Source organism: Trematomus bernacchii, unplaced genomic scaffold (assembly GCF_902827165.1).
Source record: "Trematomus bernacchii unplaced genomic scaffold, fTreBer1.1, whole genome shotgun sequence".
NCBI classification, from domain to species: domain Eukaryota; kingdom Metazoa; phylum Chordata; class Actinopteri; order Perciformes; family Nototheniidae; genus Trematomus; species Trematomus bernacchii.
In genome coordinates, this window is record NW_022987720.1 from 12,618,840 (window position 1) to 12,638,018 (window position 19,179).

General features: G+C 41.1%; 1 protein-coding gene across 7 annotated transcripts; it reads right to left on the reverse strand.

The window, feature by feature from the left end:
- Window positions 1–10: 10 nt before the first annotated feature.
- Window positions 11–15,450, reverse strand: ezh1 (enhancer of zeste 1 polycomb repressive complex 2 subunit). 7 transcript variants are annotated; one of them, XM_034143891.1, is made up of 20 exons: window positions 15,330–15,450; window positions 13,516–13,699; window positions 13,264–13,389; window positions 12,822–12,944; window positions 12,340–12,457; window positions 11,920–12,150; window positions 9,047–9,149; window positions 8,599–8,762; window positions 8,236–8,327; window positions 7,972–8,131; window positions 6,668–6,852; window positions 4,834–4,925; window positions 4,506–4,534; window positions 4,297–4,422; window positions 2,258–2,436; window positions 2,054–2,149; window positions 1,874–1,955; window positions 1,699–1,779; window positions 1,536–1,620; window positions 11–1,396 (listed from the first exon to the last, which is right to left on the reverse strand). In XM_034143891.1, the coding sequence occupies exons 2-20, from the start codon at window positions 13,693–13,695 to the stop codon at window positions 1,336–1,338; spliced, it is 2,313 nt and encodes a 770-aa protein (XP_033999782.1). In that variant the 5' UTR covers window positions 13,696–13,699; window positions 15,330–15,450; the 3' UTR covers window positions 11–1,335. The 7 variants fall into 7 exon arrangements, with proteins under 7 accessions (XP_033999782.1, XP_033999786.1, XP_033999788.1 ...); XM_034143895.1 differs by having other exon boundaries at window positions 1,496–1,620; XM_034143897.1 differs by having other exon boundaries at window positions 13,516–13,600; window positions 15,330–15,425.
- Window positions 15,451–19,179: the final 3,729 nt, after the last annotated feature.

A 19,179-nucleotide genomic window follows, 5' to 3' on the forward strand; every position in this document is an offset into this window, starting at 1 on the left:
ACACTCAAGGACCAGAGCAGCATGTTTTAATGTATAAAGTTAAACTTTTATTTTTATAGGCATACACTGTACATAGCAGTAAACTCCATTTTGTTCATCCCTATTGAGAAGGATCTCATTTTAAATTGGGACTGAATGTATTTTAAATGAAAAACAGGATGAATTACAAATCTGGACATATAGAACAAATGAGAGATGATGAAAGATGTTTTACATTCACATGTGGGGGACTTTAATATTTGGTCAAACACTGATCATTTTGCTTTTCCCATAGTTATAACCTTGAAATGGTTACCTTTAATTTTTACATCTTTTAATTATGCAATACGTTTTTCAGTCTTTTTTCTGTATGAAATCATTTGGCACTTATATGATTTATAAAAGGAAGACATTTACTGTGACTTGTTAATGTATTAGTTATATCCTTCACAAAGTGTAAAGGCCTCAAGATCATGAAAGTATGATAATAAATGTTTGATGTGCGTGTACGTTACTCAAAGTACCGACAGAATGGATTTATGTGTAAAAATGAAAAGAGGGATGAGATCTCTTCACCATCGTCTACTCTAGAGGTTACATTCAGTCAGTCGGTTCTTGTCTGGTTGCCTATTTTTGCAGAACAATTATATAAATGCACAATATCTTATTTCACCATAAAGATGTGGTGGTGATGCTAGCTGCTGAAAAAGATTCAAAGAGGAACACAAGCTGTCAAACCTGGTCAAGTTCTTCAGAAGAACTGCCAGTGGGTAACATAGCACAGACTGCAATACTGAGACCGCACAGATTCTGACTGAAGCTAATGCTAACATGTTTATTGGTTCGCTTATCCAAGAGACAGCACATGCATTTCACTGATTATTATCATATACTATGTAAAAGCTTGCTTTAATGTATTGAGAGGTCAAATAAAAGCCGGTCTATAAGTACAGTAACACAACTTCTTAGATGGTAACACACTTAAGGATGGGTAATCACGACCTCTTTGCTTTAACTTGATGAAACAAAAAAACAGAAAATGTTCGTGGTGTAGTAAGCAATACGGATTAATAGTATTTCCACTTGATATAGTCTAGTTTCATAAGCTTGGCGTATACACTGTTGCAGGTAGTGGGTGGGTTTGGGTAGAGGGAGACTGACTGCTGTCACTGGACGAGGGAATGATGTCTGCAGGGAGCAAACAATAGGGAGGGACTCTATTTTTAGAAGTGCAGCAGAGAGGGCAGAGACAGCGGCTGATCATAGAAACTCGTCTTCTAGATGTGACGCTACAAAGAGGGCCAGAAGCATTAGTGGGTGGCTGAGCTTTTATGGGCTGGTTATCGAGGTAGTCAGCTAAGCCGTGTCTGCCTCCCTCTCTATCCCCACATATTTGAGGGCATCCGCTTGGCTGTATCTGTGAAAAGAAGATGAAGTGTCTGAGTTAACATACAGGAACTGCGGGAAGTAGTAATTCAGGCTTAACGTACAGTGGCCTGTTTCTTTTTTGTTTTACTTTGAAGCTGCTGGAGTCACTAAAAGGCCTGTGACTCTACCTGTAGTCAAAGAAGAGCTCCTCTCCTTGCAGGATAGCTCGCTTGGCAAATATTCCAATGCGGTGGTCTCCATTCACCATTACCACTGCAATAGAAGCAAACAGCTTAGCCAAGAAACATCCTGTGAACTCACATCTGACAACATGGCAAAGATAAATATTACCTTTAGCGTAGCAGTTAGGATTAACTGAATGATTTGCAAAGCGGATTTTGTTCCCCTTTCGAGTGGCATCCACAACAAAGTCTACCCAGAAACATGGCGTGTATTAAGGATTATTTTTTTTAAAGACCATAACCGTGATATGGTTAGGATAAAAGGAGGAATTGGGAATACTAACCATTGTTCAAATTGAAAAGGAAGCTAGACATATATTTGTCATAGATCCTTCCGCGTCTGTCTGCCTCATCCTGCGAGATCAACTGCTCATGCACACACAAAGGAATAATAAACACTATAAAAATTAAATCCACTTGAGAGCTTATATATTATAAAATATGACTAAACCCCATGGTCTTACCTCTCCGCAGTATTCAGAGATGAACTCATTCTTCTGAACTGGTTCTTTGATGAAGGTGCCCCATCCGGCAACATCTGATGGAGCCAAAAGCAGGTGCTGAGAGAATCAAATGTAGGTTAGGACACCACGCACACATATGAGAGATCCCCAGAATAAAAGGCTTAAAATATGTAACCATTAAGACCTTCAAGTGACCTAGTGTACCTTTTTTAGGCTCCTCTGGATGCTGCAGTTTTTGCAGGAGATCATTTTGTTGTCCCAGTGCTCTGCAGTGCCGCAGGTCATGCACAGATCTGGGTCACATTCCCTCACCGCCAGGTAGCAGGGACACTGTTTAGTGTTGCACTGGGTCTTACACCTGCAGCCCGGGAAGCGGTTCTGGCCTAAAAAACATTGGACACACACAGCTGCTCTGAAAGGGGATGCGCTCAAAAGTTTGAATAGTAAAAAATAGAATAAAAGAAAGAATAGAAAGACAATGCAGACTATGCATTACATTAATGCACAAAATGTACAACAATATCTGTTTTCTTTTAATTACTGCCGATTTTTATTCCATATTTTATTCCATTCCATTGCAATGTAAATACTGTTATATTTTACTATATTTTGTATTATTCTTAATATTTTTCTTGTTCTCTACCTGTGTTTTTAATTCTTGTTTTACTTTTATATATGCACCAAATCAAATTCCTTGTACGTGTAAACCTAAAATCTGGTAATAAACCTGTTTCTGATTCTGACAATGCAGTTGAAAGCTGGCTCTGTCATCGGCATCAAGCTGGACCCTTTTGAAGCTGTGGTGGAGAGGAGGACACTGAACAAACTGTTATCCATCACAAGGACCGATACAGGAAAACATTCCTGCCGACTGCAATAACTCTGTAACAACAAATCACCTCTGGCCGGAAGAGAACTCTCTGCTCCATAGATTCTCTTGGACAACTGGACTTAAAGTCACACTGTACATTTTAAATGTATATTCAATTTAATATTCCATTCCTTACACACTTAATGTATATATAATATCCTGCTTTATATTTTGTTACTGTAAATTTGTATTTCAACATGTATATTTTCTACTATTTTAATGCTATTTTATTTCTATTTGAGATATTTACATTTTGGATTGTTTATTTCTAGTCTTTTAATTTCTTTAATGTACAATACCTTGTTTTTTTATGCTGCTGCAATGCAAACATTTCCCAAATTGGGATCAATAAAGTACTTCTTATCTTATCTTTATTATATGACTTAGCAGAAAACAGGTTGGCTATGGAAATTAATTCCATTTCCAAACGCAGTTGTGCAGCACAGAATCTAAATAGCTGAGTAATGCTGAGAAACCCATCACTCAGAGACCTCTGCTGGCAGATATGCTGAAATACAATTTTGCAGAGTGAAACATAACACCCTGCAGGCAGGCGAGCGGAAGGATCAGGCAAATATAACCCAAATGTCTTTCCAGAAGCCTCTGCCCGGGAAACACTGTGTACAACACAAAGCTGAAGGCAGCATTTGTCTTCTCTGTTTTAAAACCCTCCCATTCCCAGCCTGTGTGAGTTTTATGTGTCTGTATCATCAAGCTTTGTTTAGCTGGAGCGGTCTGACTCATACTGATGTTGGAGATGATGTTGTATATTAGGCACAGAGCCTGTCATATCCCTTTGATTTCTCTCCAAGTCTTCGGAGCACACACACATGTGCAACGGGGGGGCTGCTTCCTGTTTGGCCCGGGCTCTCTTCAGCTACGGGAAAAGGCGAGGTAACAGTCGGGTAAGGAGGAGGGCCGGGAGAAGATGACTGAACCACAACAGATGAACAAATGAGGGGAAACCATCTCTTCCAAACCATAGCAAAATATTGACTTCATCTTCTCCCCTTTCTCTGTTGTAAACTCTCCCGAGGGAAAAATACAGAATGCATTCCTCCACCATGTGGCCATTTTGGAAAACACAGTTCTGGGTCATTGCTGCTGCAGCGAATGCCTCATTTTGAACGCAGCTCTGTTTTAAACAGACACCCACCTACCATGGCCAGAGGACACTTTCTCCTCTGACTGCTGCCAGAATACTGCAGAACCGTTTTACATTCTGCTGCCATGCTCTACTGGAAAAAGGGCTTTAGGTGTTATGACAAACAATAAGCATTACAAGGCGGAGAGAGCTTTTATGTATTTTTGTGTGTGTAAGAAAGAAAGAAGCTTACAATACACTCTGGGGAAAGAGAAAGGTGACACTCACACTCCTGCTCACACTGGCAGAACTTCTCACAGAAATTCTGGGTCATCACACACGGGCAGGTGCTGTCGCATGGATGTTCGGGGTGATCACATGGCTGGTATTTGTACACCTGATTGGACGAGCTATCTGGAGCAACAGAGGACAAACCTTTCAGACTGGGACAGTAAACTGTGTTGTATTACAGATTTCTTTTTTTTCTGTGAACGTACCTTTCTTTAGCTGAATCTTTGCCCATAACCTGCCACATTAAACAAACACAAAAGGGTTAAAAACTCTTATACCTTGTTCCAGAGTGATGCTGTTAAGTACCTTTCATTGATTATTGAGTGACAAACCATTACATGTGTCAGGAAGAACAAATGCAACAGTGCAGTTTGGATTTAACTGTGTGAACTTAATCATGTATTTTAACCTTTAAAATTGAGGGAGATTTCACTGAAGGCCGAGCTTCTTTCTGCAATAAATTAGGTTATTATCCTATTGCCATCATTAAGAGAAGGTTGTGCATAAGTGGGAGAATAAGTGGCGATATCATGCCTGTGTTTCCGTTTCTTCTTCTGGGGTGGGATGCCTCCATCAACCAAAGGAACACGATGGGTCAGGGCCTCCTTCACCGCAAACTCGTACACCTGTGAGTAAAGTAAAATAAGATGCATAAGAATAAAAACACATTGTGCTTATAGTTAGATTTGTAACCCTAACCCATTGCAATTGTTACCACTGTAAGTAATTGTGTTTTCTTTATTGTAATTACATTGTGTTAAGCTGAAAAGCACATTGCCACCATTATAACACAGAAAATCCTTTCTCCTGCTTCCTCTGTTGTCAAAACTCTGCAGAGGCCACACACACACACACACACACACACACACACACACACACACACACACACACACACACACACACACACACACACACACACACACACACACACACACACACACACACACACACACACACACACACACACACACACACACACACACACACACACACACACACACACACACACACACACACACACACACACACACACACACACACACACACACACACACACACACACACACACACACACACACACACACACACACACACACACACACACACACACACACACACACACACACACACACACACACACACACACACACACACACCACACACACACACACACACACACACACACACACACACACACACACACACACACACACACACACACACACACACTTCTGGCTGCCAAAACCCAGATTTGGAAGACACAGACATTCATAATGATGCAGCTGGTTTCAGCATTTCCATGGGCGGGGCCCTTTGGATACAAAAAGTTCCATCCAATACATCTCTGGACTTAAGGTACTACAAGGTTGGATGTAAAGGGGCAAGGTTGCTTCAACATGTGCTAAATATGGTAAATCGTTATTTTCCGCATCTACTGAGCTCAAAAGTAATAGAATTAGAGGTTGTCAGGTTTCCCCCACAGCCCATACGATTTGAGTCATGTTGGACATAAGTCTGTATACGTCTGAAGCTGAAAAACACCATGAGAGAATATGAGCAATGTCACATCTGGTAAGCATACGTGTTTATGGTGCCACATGCCATTCTCTCTGTAGTCATTCCAATTATCCACACCATAAAACCACAGGATGCATGCATTCATACATTCATACTGACGCAAACGCGAAAGAAATCAGCAATGTTAGTATGGTGTCTCCATAACTATGCATCAGTTTCAGATTGATGCAGTTTTTTAATTTTTTTATTATAACATTAGAACTGCAGATGGCATAGCTAATGACTCACAATTGCTGTACTTAAGGGCTGTCTCTAAAATAAACCCTCATTTCACATGAATCCTTTTGCTTCTATTTCCTACTTGTCTGCATTCCCTTTTGTTGGTTTTGTTTTAAGTGTGTGTGTTTTCGGCTACACTGAAGTGTTTTGAAGTGTTACATCTATTTCCAGACTTTATCTCACTTTAGCATCTGGGATTTAAAGGGGAATTCAACTTTTTATTTTTAACATCAAAATCTGTTCACAGGTGTTCGGGAGTATTTCTGAGAGTAGTTTTATAAAGCCTTTTATAGCTCCAGAAGAAACATAGTTTTGATCCAATTAAAAAGTGGGCCAAGCTACATTAGCCACTACTAGCATAACACAGTCAGTGCGAAGTGTTGGGGGGTTTTGTTGCACTGTGGGTAAAGGAAGAAGAATCCATAGGACAAAAACTATGCTTTCACTGATTCTGCTGAAATATGTCCATCGTGATTCTGACAATGTTGGAGGATTCCAGCGCTTAATCGGTGTACTTCCTGTCCTACCATCTTCTGAGATAAGAATACTGTTGGGTCTTTAAACATTTTACCTCCTTGCAGCTCTTTGTACCGATGAGGCGAGCGATGGAGCAGAAGTTGTTGAAGTATGTGCCGTGCAGCACTCTGAACAGTGACTCCTCCGCCCCGCTCCACTGGACCGCACAGCTCGCCTGCTGCTCCCCGTTATCAACCGCTGGACGCAGCTTGGTGGGAGTCTGGCATCGCGAATTCTCTTCTGTTACAAAAACAGAAAAACAATTTGGTTTCACTGTCCAACTACTCTTGGCAAAGAGTCTGTTTGATATTTGTTTAATCTACACACACATGCAGCTGCACACACTTTTTACTTTGTTTTGGCATAAGGCTTTTAACAGTTATATATCTGCCCATGGACACACGAGCCATGATCATTTAACAACTACTGACACATATAGCTTTTACTACAGTAGGAAAACAATTGTTTGTGTATCTGAATGTGTGTGTGTGTGTGTGTGTGTGTGTGTGTGCTTTTTGAATATTCAATACTGATGCTCAAACACCCACAGCTCGAGGAAGAGAGCCGAATGTTGCTTGGCAACAGGCTGAATGCAGCATTGCTGTGGCCACATGCTGGAGCACCGAGTATCTTTATTAATCTGTTCGACAATCTGTTTTTTCCACATTATCTCAACATGTGCAAGAGAGTCTGCTGAGTCACTGGCTGAGCACGAGCGTTTTCCAAAACTAACAGAGACTTCCAGTGAGGCACTGATGGCGAAGAACAACAACAACCTGAGAGCTCCAGGGGAGAGGGGGACAATGAAGAGCAAGAGGAGATTGCTCTTATTTCCCTCCCGCTGCTCTCCACATGGACATTTCAACAGAAAAGCAAAATAAAAACAAAACAAAAACCTAGTAGGAGGAGGGGGAGAGGGAACAAAGTGTTTATATTAGGGCCGAAGCATGCAAAACTAATGGCTGGTTTATTTTGCCTGGCAAGAAAGAGCTGGAACAGGGGAGACACAGCAGGATATCACTTGCCGGCTATTCGGCCAAATTTCGTTTTTTAAAGGGCTGCAGTCAGTTGGGGCAGACAGCCTTCCAGAAAAGGAGGGATTTGGGGGAGGTTATGGTAAATGATGCATCCAATACGTCACACAGTGACTCAGAAATACATTTAAATAACTGTGTATATACTGTATGAGGCACAGAAATCTCAAATGAATACGCAATATATAGCAATAAGTAATTGTAAAAGCAAAACTAGAATGAAACATTTTACACTGAACCTTTTCCGATACTTCCTTTTGTCTTGTCAATTTTTGTGATCTGAAAAGCAGCTCCAAACCCAGTACCTGGAAGATCGGAGTCCTACCTGAGGAGGAGGTGGTGGTTTCATGGTCACTCTCTGGGACTTCCTCAGCAGACACAGAGGGTCCGGGACAGCTGGAGCTGGTGGGACGCTGCTGCCTTCGGCGCCCTCGAGACCTTTGTGACGGCAAAATATTCTGATCCACAAACTCTTTAGCCCCTTTCTTCAGAAAAGACACAGGGAATGGAAAGAACAACAAAGAGTGAAAACAACATATAGCATGAGCTACAGAAATGAAGGAAGATAACAATTGTAAGGTTGGCATACCTGTAACAGGAAGCAGTCTTCACCACATGGTTCAGTCTCTATGCGGATCTCTTTTATTTTCCTCTTGTAAACATTGGGTGTAGCATGGAAAGCTTTATGAAAAGAAACACAAATATAGTGATTCTCTTTTTTGGGTTGAGAATACGTTGAAATGTAACTACTTGCTTAATACAAATTACATGCACATTTTTGTACAACATCTGACCCAATCGGAATACTACCTCAGGTAATTAGTTCACAAATGTAATAAAACACCTAAGGCACAAAAGATAGTCGGGGAAGACATATATAACGATTTCAAGTTATTAATCACAATCTTAATGGAAATCAAAAAAGATCGTAATATGTAATATAAACTATTACGGTGGAGAAAACAGTCGTATTTGAAGCAACGTCTGCAGAAGAGTGTGTGGAAGGAGTGCAACGACTGCTCCCGCTGTACAGACTTAGCGAATGGACCGTCCAGGTTGGGGGTGCAGAGAGGGGGCAGCTTCACAGCGCGGGGGGGATCCAAGAGGTCCTTGTACCTGTGGAGGTGACAGGGAGAGTTTTACTGGCAATATATCACAAATGTACAGTTTTACCACAGTATAAGTATCAATTAAAGTTGTTCCTGGTTGAAGTTGTTTTTTCCCCCCAGTAAAGCTCTTTCAGATGCTGATGCGACTGCTCCTTTCAGTCAGAGAGCCTGAGAGGGAGCCACCATTATTACTTTCCCTCCTGACAGCTTGCGTCTCCATGGTGAACACTAAGCAACGGCCTGTTCAGCATTGTGGACATAGATTCTCAGTGTGCACTGCACTTTTCTTACTTTTCCTTCAGCTCCTCGGTGGTGCCCTTGTAAGGGAACATTGAGGCGATGGCTGTAAATATGTTATCGTTGGGGACCTTCTTGCTGCCGGACATGTCCCTCACTTTGGGAGACAGAAAGAAAGTTGGTTATGCAAACAACCTATTACACATCAGTTTTTCATACAGATTCACAAACAGAGCTTATTCAAAATCGTATAAATATATTGCAATGGTAGAGACGTTTTCCCATGATGTAATACAAACAGTGACGTTTTCTTTTCCCAGTATCTTTTATTCATGAAGCCCCTCATTCATGGATGCGTTTGTGTACCAGTTCCTGAATGACTGTGTAGCCAGGTGTGTAGGGATGGGTATCGAGCCCCGGTATTAAACGGGCCCCGGGGATGAATTATTAAAGACCGTGGTACCGTTAAGCTCCGACGTTATCGGGCTTTTTATCGGTACTGGAGACATCTAAAAAATATAGGTCATATGCATTATTGCTACACAAACATTATATTGCAGTTTTAGTGTCGCCAACTCCGTTTCTAATATGCAAAAAGACTGCAAAATGCGTCTATGATTATTTTTAGTATTTTCGATCTTTCCAATCCAGACGAGAGATCTCTCTCTCTCTCCCCCCCGTCTGTGTGCGAGGGGGCGGGGCGGTTTACACACACACACACACACACACACACACACACACACACACACACACACACACACACACACACACACACACACACACACACACACACACACACACACACACACACACACACACACACACACACACACACACACACACACACACACACACACACACACACACACACACACACACACACACACACACACACACACACACACACACACACACACACACACACACACACACACACACACACACACACACACACACACACACACACACACACACACACACACACACACACACACACACACACACACACACACACACACACAGCGGAGAGAAAGCGCTCCAAGGTGTGGTTAAACTTTACCTGTCTCGATGTGGACAATGCTCGTTGCCAAAAGTGCAATAAGAGTTTAGCATGTCAGGGCGGTAACACGAGCAATTTGTCGAAACATTTAGCAAAAGTGCACCACATCCAGACGGAGAAATGCACCGGGTTCGACTGTCTTTCTAGTAGCTCTGTAGCCCCATCCACGAGTAACTTTTCCACGTCAGGTATTATGTATGCTAGCAGCAACACACGGAGTTAACTCAATTATACAAACATGGGTTAATGATTAGAGGTAACTGAGTTATTTATTTTGTTAAAGTTTCAGCTATTCTGTTTACAATTCTGTCATCAGATTATTTAATACGATTTGTTAAAACATTGTTGTTTCTTTTGATGTGAAATATTATGCATTTAATTTAAATAAAAAGCAATGTTAATTTTGTTCACAATTTGTTCAGTTAGTTTACCTTTTTTCTTTCTCCAAAAGAACCGATAAAAGTACCGTTAAAAGAGCGGATTGATAAGCGGTATCGATAAAAGTAGTAGTACCGTTAAAACCTTAACGATACCCATCCCTACAGGTGTGCCTCCATTTAGTTAGTCCCATAACGCTTGGTACCAAAGGTTATTAGGTTCTGTAATTAGAGCCATATCTGTGTCGTAGACAAACAGGTTCCCTCACACACAGTACCCATGCTGGGACACAGGGGCAGCTTTGAAGTAAACAATGCCTTTGCAAGGGCTGCTGTGACAGGGTGACCTTGTGGCAGCTCTACAGTGTGATGAGAGGAACAGTAACAGCCTTGTTCATGCTGCAACCCTCAACAATTGACCATATATAAGATGTGGACATAGTCACTGTGATGTCACTGGTTTCAGGACTACAGTTTTGAAGCCCAGAATTCAAATTCTGAGACCAAAACACATAGAACACCCAGACTGGCTGTGGTAGCAACCTGTCAATCACAAGGTAGACCCACCCTAATGCCATGCCCATTCTACAAGCTGCAAAATGGCCAGATACATTATTTCAGAGACAACTTTGAAGTGTTGCTCAAACGCTCATTATCATACAGTACAGTAGGTATACCACATAAAAGCACAATGTACTGGCTAATGGTTAGCTAATTTCTTCAACTTTTTAAAGGAATGGAATAGTGGGGGAAAGGGGACCAGTTATAGTTTAAAGGTGGGGTAGGTAATTTTGGAGAAACCAGCTCGAGTGCCCTAGAATTTGAAAATACACAACCGGAAAAAATCTGCCACTTCCTTACAGAGCCCCTCCTCCAACACACACGAACGCGCACATGACCAATGAGGGCACGAGATAAGTTTGTGCACAGATGGAAGGCTGACAGGCAGGTAGGCCATCCAGTTATTTTAGCCGGGCCGGCTAAAATGATTGGTCGTGCTTTTTACAGTACTACGGCTTCCACAGATGACATTTTTTTATGGATTTTTTGTCATAGCAAGATTTTCATTGCTATCGGGATGTTAAGAGCATTCCATGGAATATAACAAAAAGTGTATCTCGAGCCGGTTTCTCAAACTTACCTACCCCACCTTTAACAAAACCTGTGTTGCTTTACCATGTCATTGGAGTGCTGAAAAAGTGATCTGATTGGACTTTGTAACTACATGTCAACTACTTTAATGAAAATAACATGTATCCTGTTCCTTGTTGCTCTCAGTATCAACATAGCATAAAGCAAGAACTGCTTAATTGTATACTTTACTACTTGACCCTAAATGGGACTATATTTTACTTTTTTTAAAAGCATCATACTTTATTGAAGAAGATTTGAAACTAGCAATTGAGACCATCATCTCATTGGAACAATGTTTACAGAGAATGTTGCCGCCTGGTCTAAAGACACAAACTCACATCAACATAAATGCTCACCCTCGGTAGTGCTCTTCCTCTTCCTCCTGGTAAATGCCCCAGTACCAGGTTTAGTCTCCTCTGAGCCCTCCACTGAGCTCCTCATCACTCTCTCGTCCTCCTTCTTCCCTGTCACCTCCACCGTCACCATCGCCCCTGCTGCTTCCTCCTCTTCCTCCTCCTCGTGGTCAGAGTACTGGCACAAGGCCTCCACCAGCTCTTTAAAAACCTCATCGCTGATAAACCCCCCCTCTGGAATACATATGAAAAAGCCAATTCCTTAAATATTTATCTTTTCAACACACTTTGAGAAAATCAGCTGCATCATCAGCATATACTAAACCAAAGTCCCTGAATATTGCAGTGATATACAGAATTAAAAGGTGTTATATTATGGGTTGTGTGCAGAAACTGTAATGTGATAGAGAATTCAACACATACCTCTGTCACCATGGACACCATCGTAGTTGTCGATGAGTTCTTCCAGGAAGGCCTCATCCTGTTCCAGCACCTCGTCACCCATGTATGGGATGTTGTGAAGAAATGTCTCATCCTCCACCTAAGAAACAAAACCTCACGTCAAGACACCAATGAGACTATCAGATGATGGAATACGTCACACCACCAACTGTGATCTACAGCTAACATGTAGTTCCTAAAATGTGCATGTGGTCCTGATCTGGAAATATAAGAAAGAAACCAAATTGTGTTGCAAGAGCATTTAGCCAGTGAAACTATATGTTTTAAAAATAAAATAATTTTTGGAGCATTTAGATTCATGACGTGTGTTTTTGACTTACTCTGGTTTAGATGTTCCATCCATTTCATCTCACAGAGGATCATGTTGAATAATATGTGAGATGCTGCACCTGTAACAGCACTGTAAATGCATCACCTACAACCCAGTATGGTTCATGTCATACCATGAAGTTATGCTGCAGAGACGACCAGGAGTACATGAAGGGGATCCCTGCCACTGTTGACAGAGGTCTCATGACAATGGCTTGAGCTTTGAATTCTGGGTGGCCAAACTCCACTGTACACATCTGCAAGAGCACCAGAGGTGAGTTTGAGTCAGCATTATTGGACAATTATATAACTGTATAATCGATGACATGCCGCCCCACCCCTGATAAGATTAACCCCGACAGCGTGAGAGAGGAGAGAATGCTGTCTGGACCACAGGCTGTGTGTAATATTAACTTTTACAGCATTACTCCTTGGCTGCCATATGATCCTGTTCTGGCACACAGCTTTGTCCTGAGATATTTCAGTAACACCTGACAGCCAGGTGAGAATCAGAGCAGAACACTGATGCGGGTGAAGAGGATACATAATGATGGAATAACGTTCACACACACACACCTTCTTGTTGGCCCCAAATCCGGCAGACGTTGACAGAGGTATGGACTGGATCCTGAGCCGGGACCACTCTTCATTCAGGACATTTGTCTTTTGCTCAATCTTTTGCCTGTTGGAATTGAACAGGGCCTGGAATCATCAGAACAAAGAGCATGTCACAAATACTGTTAAAAGCATAAACAGGTAGTGAGTGCAGCATATGAAACCCACAACAGCATAAAATCCCATACAGTAAAAAGATTTGTGTTGACCCACCTTGACCTCTTCTACTTTTTTAAGGCGTTTTAATTGGCGAAGGCGCATGTACTCAGACTTGACCCTCCGTCTCCACTCTAGCAGGCTGCGGGAGGGTACAAAGGAGGAAGGCTCAGGTTTTGGGGTTGGGGGGGCAGCCCCGGTACCAGGGGATGGAGCTGCAGTAGCTGTTTCCTCCATGACTCTTTAAAAAGACAGAGATACTTTGTGGCAAACAAGTCCAACATCACTGCGGTACACAATGCATCAAGATAATTAAACAGGCTGAATTATGTTGTTAAATTAGGCTTTCAGATGCCTAAAATGTGTTTAATAGGAGCAAGTGACGCTGTTAGAAGAAAGTTTGAGTTTGGACCATTCCTTAAGGAATTTCTAATAATATACAAGGCTTTAAAACAAGTCCATGGTGCTCAATTGTAAGTGTATAACGAATCCATCCGTTTCCAAATGTTATCTGTGACTTTCTGTAATTTATTTTAAATTAGTACTACACACAGTAAGTGCGACATACTCTCACACTACGTTACAGGCATAACACTTCCCCATTCCCCCCTCACTGGAAGTACATTTTAAAAGAGTGCCCCCCTCAGTAGGCAAAATAAAACTGACATAAAGGCAACAAATATACTTCCACACTGGTGCTTTAAACTGCTCATATACGATTGCCGTTTCTCCTTCGATCCAATCATGAATCGCAATGGATCAAATAATGAACAAATTGACTCATCGCGTGCACACACAAACAAGCAACTAATCCACATTGCCTATCAGTGGGCGTGCCTCTTCAAAAAAACAACATGAAGCGAAGCGGAGCAGAAAGTGCGTAGTACAGTTTTCCTGTGTTCCAAAAACACCTTAGTGAACATCAAGTTTCAAATCCGGCCCTAAAAGACCATCGAAAATAACTACAAAGACGAAACTGAGCTCGGGAAACTGCTATAGTACATTTCGTTCCTGGATACGAGTCGTGCACACGTTTCAGCCACAGCTATGAAGCGCGCTGCGTCCTGTAGCCGCAGCCCCGTTGAGACAACACAGTTACCATTTAAATGTGCGAAGACGTGCGCACCGAGCTCCACAATGACAGCACGTTATTCCAGCGGACGCGTGTGCACGTCTACCTCCAGCCTTCACCCAGTGTCGCAGTTATTAAATACCTTCAAATCAACGGCTTGCTTCCTATTCGTGCGAAGACACTGCAACGCGATCAAGTCACTGTCAGATTTTTTAACACAGTCGAAAGATCTGGAGCAATTACAGGCTGTGTGTTTGCTATTGATCTGACGCAGATACAGTCTCCGCGCGGCGAGGGGATCTCAGAGAAATCCCTACGTTATCCATGGGCATGGTGCTGCTGGAGGTTGTTGTTGTTGTAGCTTACAAATATCTGCGCACTTGGCTCTGTCCAGCCAACCCGTGCAGGAGGGTGACGTCTTTTTTAATGACCACAGCCTTTTCCTAGCCGAGGAGGATTCATTACTATTATGCGTCCTGGTCCTGGGAATAAAAAGCAGCGTGGAGCAGCAGCCACAGCACAGCCATTCACACGCATGCACAGGAACTGATGCAACTGTCCAGAGTGATATATCGCCATCTAAATGCGTGAGGGCATGACGCTCGGTTTGATCGGAGAATAAATGCCATATTATTAAAATATTTAAAAAGAATATCACAGGAATATTTTTGAATTTGATCAAATAGCAAAACAAATTAACTGCTCCACAACTGGAAAATACTATAGGACTAATTACCCCAGCTGTGCACATTGTGTACAAATAACAAACTATACATTAAGAATAAAAAATGATCAATACCTAGTTGAAAACTCCTACAGTGGAGTGGAGTTGAGTTGTATGGGTTAGAAAACAGTGCCGCTGTTGTTCTGCATTCCTCCTCCAGGGAGAGCCCGACGCATGTCGTTCTCTTTTTAGAGAGAGGGCTGGTCATCGGGCCACTGATGCCATCACGTACACTACGTAACATCCTAATTTACACTAGTTGAGCTGCAAACATGAGAAAGCACATTGTAAGTTTATGTTAATTAAAATAAAAAATCAGTACAATGAGCAGCATCATTTAGAGACAGAATTAACATCTTAAACAATATCTGGCCTACATCTTAAAGTGGCAGTGTAAAATAGGAAATATTTTTTTTTCATAAAGCAATATTTAACAAAAGTATTTTCCATACAACTAAAATGTTGCATTTTTTAAATAGATCAGTAATATTTCAAATAGGTATTTCTGTCTTTTATAATTCTTCAAACATTAAAAAAAAAAAAAATCCATATTTTAAAATTGGTATTGTAACGTATAGAGCCTGTTCTGGTACATAATATAAATCATGGAACTTACAATCAAAATGGCATATAACATAATACTATACTATCACAAGACCATGTTTACTTTTACAGCACAAAGTGACTAGGCTATATTTAGTTTTAAACCTCAAAGAGAATAGCAACATATGCAATATGCAAAGTGTTTGAGAAATTACCTGACTTTTTAAAATAATTTTTAGGTAAATCAAGATATTTCTCATGTTGAATTGGTGAGGAAGATAGACCTAGAAACAGGGAACTTCACAAAAACTTGAGTTTAATTTATTGTTAATATAAGATATTCACTTTTTCTTTAACCTTAGCCTTTGTGGCTTTTGAAGACAAGTCAACTCCTTTTAAGTGTTCTGCAAATAACCGTTACTCTCTTTTTTTAATTCAACTTATTTTTTTATTTGGGTGTTGATATACAAGTGCAAAAAGTCAAACATCAATGTAGGGTATTGGCTTTACTTTTAAATGTAACCCTGAATCATATTATAAAGACTGTGAAAATATGGATGGTAATTGATGAATATTCACAACAGTTCTAAATGTCCTTTTTGCAAAATAAACCCTTAGCCTGATGGATCAAAGGAAACCACAGAGATGCTACTCGTCTGGCACACAAGATGGCGCTATCCAGCTTTTTTCATCCCATGACACAACATGTCATACACATGTTCTTATTTGGATACAAAAACTTGACATGGTTAAGTCTTATGTTATGCTTAACCATGACTGCCTCTGTGTTTTTCGCTCTGACTACCATGCTTCTGTTGATAATTTCTCCTCTCGGTTTCTGCTTTATGCGTGCATTATTGGTTAGTAATTATGCATGCAGTGAGCAAAAGTATCTCAGATGATACAGCATGTTTGGCCTGTCCACAGTAGCTCGTGCCATGTTGATACCGACCCGTCAAACAAAAGCAAACACACACAGGAAGATATGTTTGGAGAGCATGGCTGTTGATCATGATCAGTGGGAAGTGTTTAATTGTGGTTAATGTAAACATTGTCTGTTGGTCTTGGCACTTGTCTATTGTGGAACTCAGATCAAATGTAATGCAGCTTTTATGATCTGTGAGAAAGGCTTGCAGATAAAAGGTTCGCAAAGTAGCTGATGACATACTTACCTCAAGTCATTTAAACTATTGTATTCAATGTAGGAAGTATTTCTTCATAGAGAGGCATGTGCCAAGTAAACATTCACTTATTTTATTTCTCAATAGTAGTCCCCTTCTTGCAGGCAATCCATTCTATTATTTTACGCACTAATACTGAAGAGTAATGCAAATGTATTAACTGTCTGTTTGTTGGCTTTTAAAAATTCAACCAGTTGCATAGAAAAGTGGCCTCCTTTTTCTAAAATGAAATGTGGAAGCAATTTTGTTCTAGAGCTAGCTGGCTCAGTCCCAGGTCCAGCAGCTGAGAAAGAGCACTCATCCTTCAGTGACGTGAGTGAATGCAACACTTTCATAATGGAGATCCCTGACGCCTCTTTTTACCAGACCGACTGACGTCAGATACAGCGGTGGGGGGGACTGGTTGCTTGTCATCAGATGGTGCAACACAACACAGATATGAAAGACATATTCCTCACTCACTAGCACTACACTGTAGAGTAAATCATGCTCTACAACAAATAACGATAGAAGCCTCCCTAAAGATCTTGCTCTACAACAAAACCAATAAGCAGCCAAACCAAATCTGATTTATCGCCTCAAGTTATGTCACTTGAGTCAGTGACTGTTGAGGCTGGAAGTTTAAAAATGTTACTCCTCATTTCCGCTTTAGGGTTTGTGCTACATTTAGGCTACATTTGTTTAAATGTATATTCTGTAACAAACCAAACATCCAACCAAAATGTCTGCGATTGAGTTGCATTGTACGTAGTGTAGGAGCAAAGTTTTGACATGGAAAGAAAATGGATAAACGAGACAATATATCTTATGAGCCCTCATTTAAAATGTCTTACAAAGTCGTACACTATACTGTTTATACCTTTTGTCATTAACTTGTAATTGTAGCCTTTAATGCATAGATTTATACATTTTTCTAAGTACTTAATGTATTTTCTAACTAGGTTTTGACTAATGAGCACAGGGGTGGTATATTAGTCTGCTTATGATATATATTTATGGCAATTTAGCCAGACCATTTCTATTTTACTTTTTATCTCAAAATGTTCTTTCGTTCCTTTTTTCATTTTTGTAAAGCACTTTGAATTGTGAATTTGTGTTGAAAGGTGCAATGTAAATAAACTTGCCTTGTCTTTATAGATATGTATAAATGTGACTTGTTAGCTTTTGTATATGCTTGATATTTAACTTATTTACTGTACGTGTACTATTAATTGGCTATGCATCATGGGTTTTTAAGATGTCAAATCTCTATGATCAGTTGTGAAAGTAAGAGCCTGCTACTCAAGACGTTACACAGCATTAAAGGTCCCATGTCATGGCCATTTCTACTGATCATAATTCCATTGTTGAGGTCTACTAAAATAGATTTACATTGTGCAATTTTCCAAACTCACATTGGTTTCTCATACAGCATCTCTGTATAGTAATGTGTATTCACTCTCTGTCTTAAACGGCTTGTTGGAGCTCCTGCCCCCCCCCCCCCCCTCCCTGTGAGCCCAGTGGCCGTCTGCGAGACAGCGAGACACAGCGAAACCCAGCCCGAAACACACACACACCCGCAGCCTGGCTGGGAGTTTGTGTGTGTGCTCAGGCTGAGTTTCGCGGTGTCTCGCTGTCTCGCCGTCCCCACACCAGTGAGCCAGCTCACACTGTCCGCTCCTCGCAGCAGCGAGCCTCGCAACGTCCCGCCGAGTGTATGTGTGTGAGGAAGTCCGCGGATTGGTCCAAACGTAACGGCTCTGCGGACGTAACGTCACTATACCCAAATACGTCACTATCCCCAAGAAGAAAACAATGGAAAAAGAGAAATCTCCAACGAGGCGTTCTGGGGCAGCATAGATAGGTATTTTCTGTGTTAGAGTTTTACTCTCTACAGGGTGTACTTTGAGGTTTTGTGACTCTGCAGACCGTTTACATGCAGAAAAAGCTACATAACACACAAGGGGACGGGTAATAACCAGAAAAGCATGACATGGGACCTTTAACATCTTTCCAACAGGAGCTCTTTGGATAAAAAAACCAAATATCTCATAATAGTTGAGAATCATGCATGACTTTTATGTTGTTAGCTGGCTCTAAAGCTGCCGGTGATAGAATTACTCAGCACACAATTATTGGTCCAGGGAACACTTGAAGCAAAACATTCACAACATAAACAAGTTGTCAGATATTCCAATTGCGGCATAAATCATTTTTTTGTC